This window comes from Diospyros lotus, chromosome 1 (assembly GCF_014633365.1).
Source record: "Diospyros lotus cultivar Yz01 chromosome 1, ASM1463336v1, whole genome shotgun sequence".
NCBI classification, from domain to species: Eukaryota; Viridiplantae; Streptophyta; class Magnoliopsida; order Ericales; family Ebenaceae; genus Diospyros; species Diospyros lotus.
The window spans coordinates 42,985,808-42,996,153 of record NC_068338.1 but is presented as its reverse complement, the minus strand read 5'-3'; the positions used below and the strand labels follow the sequence as shown (position 1 = coordinate 42,996,153).

The window sequence follows — 10,346 nt, the reverse complement described above, 5'->3', positions numbered from 1 at the left end:
TTAAGTGTTGAATTTTTAATACTTAAAAAATTTAAAATTTATTTTATTGAATTACTCATATCTAAAAATCTTATCATCATTTAAAATATATTCTTTTTAAATATATGTAATTATAAAAAATATATATTTTAAATGATGATAGAATTTTTAGATATGTGTATCTTCAAGTAATTTAATAAGATAAATTAATTAATTTTAAATTTTTTTAAGTATTAAAAATTCAACACCATGATTTAAAATTTAAAATTAGTTAAATTATAATTACTTAAAATGCAGAAATTTAAAAATTATTTATTAGTATTATTTTTTAATTTTATTTTATTATAATAAAATTTTAATTAAAATAAAAATATAAAAAGTCTTCCCGATTGCTAGCAATCGGGGAAACCTAGCTTTCCCAACTACTGGCAGTCGGGGATTTCAGCAATCCCCGCACCTCGCGGTGCAGGGGTTGCTGAAATCCCCGCACCTCACGATGCGGGGGTTGCTGAAACTCCCGCACCGTGAGGTGCGGAGATTGCTGAAATCCCCGCACCTCGCGGTGCGGGGGTCGCTAAAAACCTCCGCACCGCGAGGTGCGGAGGTTTTCATGGTCGCGACCATGCTTTTGTGTGTGTGAGTGTGTGTGTGTATATATATATATAGGTGTGTATGAGTGTGTGTATATATATATATGTGTGTGTACTGGGTTGCTGTGTATATATATATATATATGAGTGTGTGTGTGTGAGCTTGCTAGTTGCATGGCCGCGGCTATGCTCTGTGTATATATATATATATGTGTGTGTTTATGTGTATATGATGTAGGAGAGAAAGAGAGATGAGAGATGGTGGTCGGTGATGAGAGGTGATTGGAGAAGAGGGTTGGCTGTGGGTACGGGGAGATAAAATAAGTATTTTAAAATTATTAAAAATTTTGATGGGAAGTAAGTTATGAAGAGTAATTTTTTAGGTTCGCAATAGAATTTCCCGGATATTAGATGTGTAAAATGTGAAAATTTAAACTGAACAGACCGCAAGCCAAGCGGGACACTCATAGCGGGTTAGGACTGCTGTTAGGTCTAATTTTTGGTTAATTAATAAACACTATTTCCTAATGATGTCCGACCACCTTAAAGTAATAGAAAGAGAGAATCAATAGAGCACTCAAACTTAAATAATAGAAAGAGATAATTGATACAATACTCAAGATATAAGTGGAGCAGTGTAATAAATAATATATTAATATTAATTTAATGAATTGTGAGTTTAAACCTTGCCCTATACAAGGGTACTCAATTTGTGATTTATCTTTTTTTACGTAATTGAGAACATAAATATTGAAAATCGACAACCATTCCAAGAGAGAATTGATACGGTTGAGTGATTATTTTATGGAATGTCCCAAGTTTCCACCAACAAAGGATAATAAAAAAAAAAAGAACAAATTCTTCAGCACTGCTAGATACCAGTATTTTATAAAATATAGAATATGTGATGTATAACATTACAAGTGTATTATACACATAAAATGTGTATTATTTAATTATTATATAAAGACTTTTTATATGTATAATACACTCTTCATCTTGCATATCAAACTCTTTGCATCATACAAAATACCGATGATGTACTGAATAACAACACCTAAGTACCAACTTCCCACTCGTAATCTCAAAGGAGACATTTCTCTGTATGGAGAAAAAGAAACCAGAGAATTGACCTTCAAACCAACTAGAATTGCATTCCACTTTCAGGGCCTCAAAAAGTTACAGGAATGGCTGGTAAATGTTCACTCAATCCCCATCAGAATCCCCATCAAAGACATACAGATATGGAACCGAAGGTACGTTTCCACTGTATTCTTCTTCCTCGCCTGCAGAGGTAATCCCAGGAAGCTTCCAACCCAAATGTTGCATGTAAGCCTTGTCATAGGCCTCAATGTTCAACGCTGAAGCTAGAAATAGCTCTACCTCCTTTACAAATCGATCTGTTCTTCCAGCTAAGAATGGGCTTGCTGCTTGAGCAACCAAGCCCTTGAAATTTTCTTGTTTTGATTCGGGTGTATTTGCAGTGTTTTGGTCGTTTCTGGAATGCAGCATGGTAGGATAAAGTCATTAAGACAAGAACTTATGAACTGAAACTACTACCGTTTATATTATTGCTTGTGTGTTTGAATGGAATCCATTTGGAGAGTCTTATGTGATGTGTGTTGGAAGAAATTATCCATTGAATTCCACGGCTAAACTTATATCCAGGTCAATTTTGTACCAAAAATAGCATTGAGTTGTACCTTCTTAGAGAGTCTATTACTCCAAGTATGTGATGAACTATAACCTCTACATCTTCCTCCTGTATATGAAGAAAATAAGGGAAGAAGTAAGCAATTTATAATGCCATATAGTTTCAGAAGGGAAAATCTAAAACAACAGTTTCCCAAAACAGTTGTATGTCAGTGGCATAGTTATGCAGAACAAAAGGATGCAACAGCAACACAATTTTCATAGTAATGCCATCCATCGCATTCACTTTTCTTTCGAGCAAAATGCAGTAGGTAATTGAAAAGTTTGCACTAACTTTGGAAAATGCACAATATTAATTAAGACTTCAAAAGGTCAAAAAAAGAGCAGAAAACTAGAAATGGTTAAGAAAATATTTCATCTGCATAAAGTTTCCAAGTAGCCGAAAAACAAACTTTCCTAACAGGTAATATCTGTGTGGATGAGGATACATTACTGTGATGTTGACACAATTACTAAATAATTTGCAAAACAGAACAGGAGAGAGGACAAGACTCTTTCACAGCAAGCATGACAATAGCATGGCCATTAGCAACCATCTCCTAGCTCTCCTGGGAAGCATACTGCATACCATACCTTGATCCATTGTTACTACAAATTCCCTTTGTGGAGATAAAATATAAAATACCACTTGATCCATTTTAGAAAGATAAGCTTCGTACTAATATGCTCTTGAGAACATGGCCCCACTGCATGTCATTTTAATTTGATCTTTCAATCACATCCAAAAGATAAATATGGTAACTGAATCTAGGTACTTCAAGGAAACTGTTCTTTTATTGGTAAGAACTAAAAGGACTCTGAATATCATTATCAACCATAGATGCTACTGTTGGATGAGTCATGGACGCCTACCATCTTTCCTAAATCAGAATAGATCACAGCCTCCAGTTATTTGGAAAGTGATCTGTGTCTTTTAGAAAGTTTCTAAACTGTTCTATGTATCTTTTGTTTCCTTGTACAGTGTATAGATTATGTTTCCATTTGTTTGTAGTTTCCAAAATGCTGTAGTTTCCTAAAATTGTAGTCCTCTCCCTATTAATAGGGAATGTAATCTTGTGCATATCATCAAGTGAATACAGAGATTTTTCCACTATTCTTCTCCTATTTTCTACAGCTACACATAACATGATGGCCAAATTCAATTTACAGTAAAAGAACTTCACAATTTGAAAGAAAATGCATCACAAAGGAATAAAGAATGGCAGTAGAACATAAAAGAACTGATGAATACATGGAACCTGGATTAAAGCTTGAATTTCCCTTCTCAACCAACTTTGGAGCCACTGGTTCTGCTGGCGATATTTACGAGACTTCCAATACTGTGTCACCTTGAACATATTGCTTAAGAGAGCTGTTTGAAAAACAAGTAGTGAAAATATATATTAATAAATGTCAATTTATCTGGAAATGACACCAAAAATGTTGAACAAATAAACAGAAAGACATAATAAAAATTATGAGAAAGAGTACCTGGTTCCATATAGTAGCACTGTAACCTATATTTGTGAGCTTCTGAAAAGAAAGCACTGAAAATCCAAAAGTCAGTGATAAAATTTTCAAATACGAAGGTTGAACAGAAAAAAGAAAACAAATCAACACACTGCAATACCTATTTCCCAGATCCTGATTTATGTAATGTCGTTGAAAAGAATTTCCATCAATTTCATATATGACAGAAAATTTTCTTTCTGCATATTAGACATGAAAAAAGATCAATTTGACTGAATTTCAGAAGGGTTCACACAGAAAGAGGAGAAATAAATTAACTATCAGGAGATTAATCAATAGAACAGCTTTCTACCATCAAATTACATGGTTTCATTTATTTTTTCAGAAATTAATACGACATAAAAGGTTTTGCTAAAAGCACGTGTTTTAAAAGAGGTTGCTCTGGTTGTGCCCCTAATGATACTGGGGCTTTTCTGAAGCAATCTGAAAAGGCAAGTTGAGGGCTAAAAATTATTCATCATTATCCCGTCCACAAAGAAAATGAGAAATGAAATCTGTAAACTGCCACGTCAGAGCCAGATTAATGTGAAACAGAAAAGAATAACACAACATAAACAAACCTTGCACATAGGACACCTTACAGAGGAAGGTCGGCAAGAATGCCTGCTTGCTACCACTTTTGTCCAATGTACAATGCAATCGTAACAGAACTTATCTGTGAACGAGAAATGGTAAAAAAAGAATAAATAGCCTGAAATTTTGAAGAAAAATTACATTGCTGATGCATTTATATGGAGATTACCTAGTATAAGTTCCAGATGAGATATACAGCATGCTAGAAGATATGAAAGGTTTCATATCAAACAAATAAAGAACTTCATTGGGACTCAACTTGTACAAAAAATGCTACGAACGGCTGGCTAGCCAAGGAACAGGAATCATGTATTCCTTCTTTGGCCTTAGCATATATCTTACAACCAGAGGACACTGGGAGTTGACCCCTTTTCTTATGGCTGGGGTTTGACTTTCCAATTCCCCGAATAAAAGAAGAAATTCATAGAAATTCATTTGGATGACTAATTGTCCTACACAGAATAAATAATCCAGATAAAGAAAAAAAAAGGCAAACAATATAGTATCTATGCTCCATTTGGGTTCCTGAATCCGCACAATCCCTAATTCAAATGTTGGCCTGAACTTGTGCATAAGAAAGGCTTGTCCACTTGCAAACTATAATGCCATCCAACCTCACCTCAGCTATTCTGCCACCAAGCCCGAATGAGCAGGTTTAAACATAAGATACTCTGGCTAGGGTGGAAGTCGTAATAATTTTGCATACTTTTGTGGCCTCTTAATAGGAACTACTTTTGAAAGAAAATACAAGAGCCAGATTGGTGACCAGGAATGCCAGCACTTCAAAGTGAATCATTACAGCTGAAGCGCAAGCTAGAAGTTGCATTAAATACAAGCTGTAACACAAATTCAATTGCGAGTTCTATCATGCTATTGTAGAACAGTAGAATTAAAAAATCCATGACTAGAAAATCAAACAGTTGTTTTGAGCCTGAAGAACTTCATTTCCAGCCAGCAACTCAAAATCACAGCTTTAAGCGCATTTAGGAAGACTCAAAATATCTGTCCAGCCAGAACAGGAGGTCTGATTCTCAATCTACAGCAAGCTTAACCCTGTTATTTTCTATTTGCTTATGAAATTGATCTTTGATTCATTTAAAAACAAGCTTAAAAAAAATCGCCCTTTTTAAGGTAGAAATCAAAGATTGAGAGAGAAAGAGATAGATATATACATACGAAAACACTGGTCCAAGTAGGATTCTTGAAGTGGAAGAAGAGGTCCGAGGCAAATAGGGCACGGATTCGAGGTAGAGGAGCTACTCTTGGTGCGTTGGCCATCATCATCTTCTTCTTCTTCCGCCATGACACGTCAATTGCTCAACTTTCCACAGTTCTAGAGTCTTCTAATTTTTGTATCTCGGCTTCAATATGATTCGATTGATCCTTATCCTTCCGAATTCACAACAGATTTTCCAAACCTAAACCTAATTAATGCCTTTTGGGAGGGAAGGGGATGGAGAGGAAGGAAACTCCGGTAAATGTTAAAGGCTATGTATGGTATTCACCAACAATTAAAACGTTTACTTTTTAAATATAATATATTAAATTTTACCAATAAATAAACTGTTATCTACGTCACATTATATAAAAAAAGTGACGTTAAATTAAATTTAATATAAAAATATAATATTTAATTATTTAACTATTAACAAAATTTGATATTTGAACCTTAAAAAATAAATTTAATAAAAACATACCTAAATTTTATAAAAAAAACTTTAAAATATTTCAAAATAACATAAATTTTATAAAAGAACTTAAAAATATTTAAAAATAATTTAAATTTCATTAAAAAATTAAAAATATCTAAAAATAATCAAAAAAAGCACAAATTTTATAAAAACAATCTACAGATTTCCTACAAAAGAGCTAAACATATTCAAAAACAGACCTAAATTTCTTTAAAATACCTAAAATTTTCATAAAAAATTAAAAATATTAAAAAAACTAAATTCATAAAAAAAGACCTAAAATATTTCAAAAAAACCTAAATTTCATCAAAAGACCTAAAATATTCATAAAGAAAACCTAAAAATATTCAAAAAAGACCTATAATAATAAAAAAACTAATTTCATTTTATATGTTTTATTTAAGTTTTTTTGGGGAATTTTTTAGATCTTTTTATGAAATTTAGGTCTTTTTTATTATCTTTAGGCATTTTTATGAAATTTTTAGGCTTTTTTAATGAAATTTGTAGATTCTTTTTTATAAAATTTACAATTTTTGATTATTTTTAAGTATTTTTTTATGAAATTTTTAGATTTTTTTATGAAATTTAAGTTATTTTTTAAATATTTTTTGGTCTTGTATGAAATTTTGGTTTTTTTTTATTAAAATTGGTTTTTTTATATCAAAGATCAAATATTAATTTTTTTTAATTTTTAAATGACTAAATGTCATATTTATTTATTAAGTTTAATATGATGTATCTATCTTACTAATATACGGTTCATTAACGAATTAGTGTGTGTGTGCACTAACTAATGGACCTTAAAAATTAATTATTATATTTTTCAATAAGGATTTAAAATAATATTTTTTAATAATTTACATACTAATTGTTGACTTTAAAAATGAATTATTATATTTTTTAATTGTTGAAATCTCTCTGTATGTATTAAGCCAAGAATTCAAAGGGTTAACCTGACGATGATGATGGAGAACTGATTTGAAACATTTTTTTTATTGAAAAAAATGAGTAATGTTATCTATTCAAAGTATTTTGAGATTCATACACTTCAACAGTGAAATCCTGACAATTCAATTTGATGAACCCATTTAGTGAAATCCTTGATGCTCATACACTTCAACAGTGAAGGCTTAGGCTTTGAAGCAAATCCACCAAGAGAGAGAGAAAATTCAACACATCAATGAACTCCTCACAAAACCAAACTTTTGTCTTCTCACTTGCCTCTGAAGATCCACTCTGTGCTGCTGTAAATCACTGATCTGCACCTTGATCCTCTCCACGTCTTGCTTCATCGTCTTGATCTCCTTCTGGCCGCCCATCATCCCCCCTTTCCAGCGCCTTTGCCTATTCTTATGATTGCCTGTGATTTTGTTCTCTGGTACTTGGATCCAGCAGCTGTAATCGACCTTGTCATATCGACCTGTTCAAGAAGGATAAACCGTGTGATGATGTTCACTGGCAGCCGGTCATTCTTCATCGCGTGCTTGCGCGCTTCTTGGGATAGTTTCTGGTACTCCATTCCTCTGCACATGCTGCATCTTTCTTCTTCGGTTACTCCAGGATGTGCCTGACGCTTAGACAAGGATAGTTGTTAGTTAATGCAACCTTATGGACAAAGAAAATGGTGGATTTTACATGCCTTTTGACCTCAAACAACGTGGTTTTGATGCATGAAGAACAGTTCCAAACCTTGAGGTACATATCAATGGCTCTGTAGAGGTTGTCATCACAGTAGCGAGCGTTTCTTGGCAATGCTTCTACGAGTAACTGGAAACTTTGGGGGGGCAGATTCTCATCTCTGGCCACCAATGTCAGATACTCGTCCAGCAGCCTTCCAATCACAGATATTCTGGATGATGGTTCACTGGAGACGAACAAAAGATAGGATTCTAGCACTTTAGCAACAATTGCTACATCATAAGCAGCCGCACCGGGCTTGTAATTTTTGACCAAGAGATCTTTGGCACAAATATTTTCCAATAAAGAAACTATCCTTTCTTCAAGGTTGTTCAACAGTTCAGGGCGATCTTCATGACGAGGCCTATCTTGAGAAGATGAAGCAGAACCTTGATGGAAACTGAACCTTCCTCTACCGGGAGTATCCTTATCAAACTTTCAACATTAACCTTCTGTAGCTGAAGAGTCATTTCTTCTGTATTCGCAGTTTCAACTCCAAATTTGATTTTGGAAAGCCACTTTGCAGTCCAATGAGCTATGCATGATCCTACAAGCTTCGGTTTCATTCCTTTTTCCTTAATGATCCAATCACTTCGATGAAGTGATCTATTCGAAGAAACACGACATCTTCAACCACCAGCCATCAACTGCATTTTCAGAACTCCGGTTATTTGCACGATCTGGTAGAGCACTCAAGCATTCCGCTTCGTTCTTGTGATTCGAGCAGGCCCTCCAAGCAACAGCTTCTGAGCACCGTTTCAAGATATGTAACTCCCTTGCCATAAGGAGATCGATTCACAGCTTTTGAAAATCCTAAATGTGTCTTTCCATGATGAAAGTATAAGAAAATTCAGAAAAGACTCTGTCTGGGATACAAGGTTTCCTTCTTCAAGATCATCACTCATTTCCAAGAAATGCGCAGCACAGTACAGTGGAGCAATGTTCTTTGCTGTCAGATCGACTTTCCACCCATAGCAGAACTTTGCCACCAACTCGAAAATTTTGGTTCCGCCAGGAAGACTGTCAATCTGGATATTGGGACTTAAATGGCTGCGTTTTCTCTCAAAGACCAGTCTATTTAAGCATGCACTTCTCGATACCATGGGAATCTGAGAACAAAGAATGGCCAGATAAACCAAAATGCACTAAGTTTAAACAAGAAATATCGAAAACAGGATTCTTAATGGGGGTATTTCTGTTTGAATTGCTGCTAAAAGTGTATGTTCCGGTTTTTGGGGTCAAACAGGATTAGATTTAGCTAGCACAATTCTTCTAATGAAAAACTTCTTTAATACGCTTTTTTTAAGTAATAAACCTGCTGAAATTCCATGGTTGTATCTCATACAACATTAATCAGATCAGTTGCAAGTACAAACTATCCATATGATTTTCAAAGGTGATCACTTCAACAAGAGCAGAGAAACTGTAAATTCTTGGCCAGGATGGGCTAGATAAAGTGCACCTTATGCAAGTGAAAGATGCTTTCTCCTACTTGAACAATCATATCGCTCTCAACATCTGTTCGGAAAAACCTGCACGAGGAGCATGTTGTTCAACTGTATTGGCAGTAACAAACAAAACACGCATAGAGAGGAAAAAGGAAGAGGAGATTACCAACTTTGGCCTCTTCTATCTACCGATTCTGCCACCATACACGGATTAGCCAGATAAACGACACATCGGTTTTGATTCCTCCCACATAGCGAACCAGAAGTTGGGTTCTTCCTCTGAAGAGTTCTCGAATCCATGGCAGCCTTCTCATAACCAGGTGCCTGAAACTTAGCCTGCAATTTTGTTGAAACACTGTCCATGTACCGGTACCCTGCTAAGCTTGATAATGTCGTATTCCCTTTTGCAAAGGAAGATCACATATATTTCCAAAGGAGTGAAGAATGCTATAAATAGTAACCTTCAACTACTGTTTCCTCTGAAGAGATTGAGGAAATGCTTATCTTTTCCAATTGAGGTAGGTGCCATTGATTGACAAAGCAGAAACAGTGTTCAAGAATATGTGGATGAGAATGTTGAAAGATTTTATTAAGGTGATGTTGGCTCAAGTTTTGGCCCCACGCCATGGTTTATAATGTATAATGGACCATACCGGCCCAATCATGACCCTCGATCTGTGGCCCGATCTTGGCCTTGCGTCAATCTGTAATAGCATCATTTTCGTCACACGTTGACTCGATCAAGATTCAATTTTCATTAATGACGGATCTCATCCACATTAATGAGAGTCTCGTCGGCATCATGCTACCATTAGGAAGTTTCGTCAACATTGGATATCCCGTCACATCGTCCTGCAAACGTACAACACATGTAATACAAGAGAACCTCTCGCCTCCTTTTATATAAACCAGCTCTTTCCAAAAGACTAGATATGTTCTCTTCTAACCTACTAACACTCTTGCAACTTATTCTTTCACTTATATATTAGAACATTTACTGTGTTAGTCACCCCTTGATAGACCGATCGCTAGAACTTATTTCCTTACTATTACAAGCCCTTACTGTTACAAGCCCGCGTCTGATCAAGGAGGAACATATAAAAATGACAAAGACCGACACCCCTTTCAATGGCCTAACTACTCAAAAGAAAGAAGTGGATAAGAAG

The 10,346-nt window shown here is 34.9% G+C and overlaps 1 protein-coding gene and 1 long non-coding RNA gene across 5 annotated transcripts in view; both read right to left on the bottom strand.

The window, feature by feature from the left end:
- Nucleotides 1-1,427: 1,427 nt before the first annotated feature.
- LOC127796009 (uncharacterized) overlaps nucleotides 1,428-10,346 on the bottom strand; it is a 19,626-nt gene continuing 10,707 nt past the window's right edge. Inside the window, exons 4-7 of one of the 4 annotated variants that reach the window (XM_052328072.1) lie at nucleotides 3,753-3,808; nucleotides 3,521-3,633; nucleotides 2,273-2,331; nucleotides 1,428-2,067 (exon numbers count right to left, since the gene is read on the bottom strand). In XM_052328072.1, coding sequence (XP_052184032.1) covers nucleotides 1,776-2,067; nucleotides 2,273-2,331; nucleotides 3,521-3,633; nucleotides 3,753-3,808 — 520 coding nt within the window. In that variant the 3' untranslated portion in view covers nucleotides 1,428-1,775. The remainder of the gene's footprint in view (nucleotides 2,068-2,272; nucleotides 2,332-3,520; nucleotides 3,634-3,752; nucleotides 3,809-10,346) is intronic. The other 3 variants (XM_052328049.1, XM_052328056.1, XM_052328065.1) reach the window with 3 other exon arrangements.
- Nucleotides 3,959-5,850, bottom strand: LOC127796051 (uncharacterized). Its single transcript, XR_008021909.1, has 3 exons — nucleotides 5,537-5,850; nucleotides 4,352-4,446; nucleotides 3,959-3,970 (listed from the first exon to the last, which is right to left on the bottom strand). It is a non-coding gene; the product is annotated as an uncharacterized LOC127796051 (long non-coding RNA).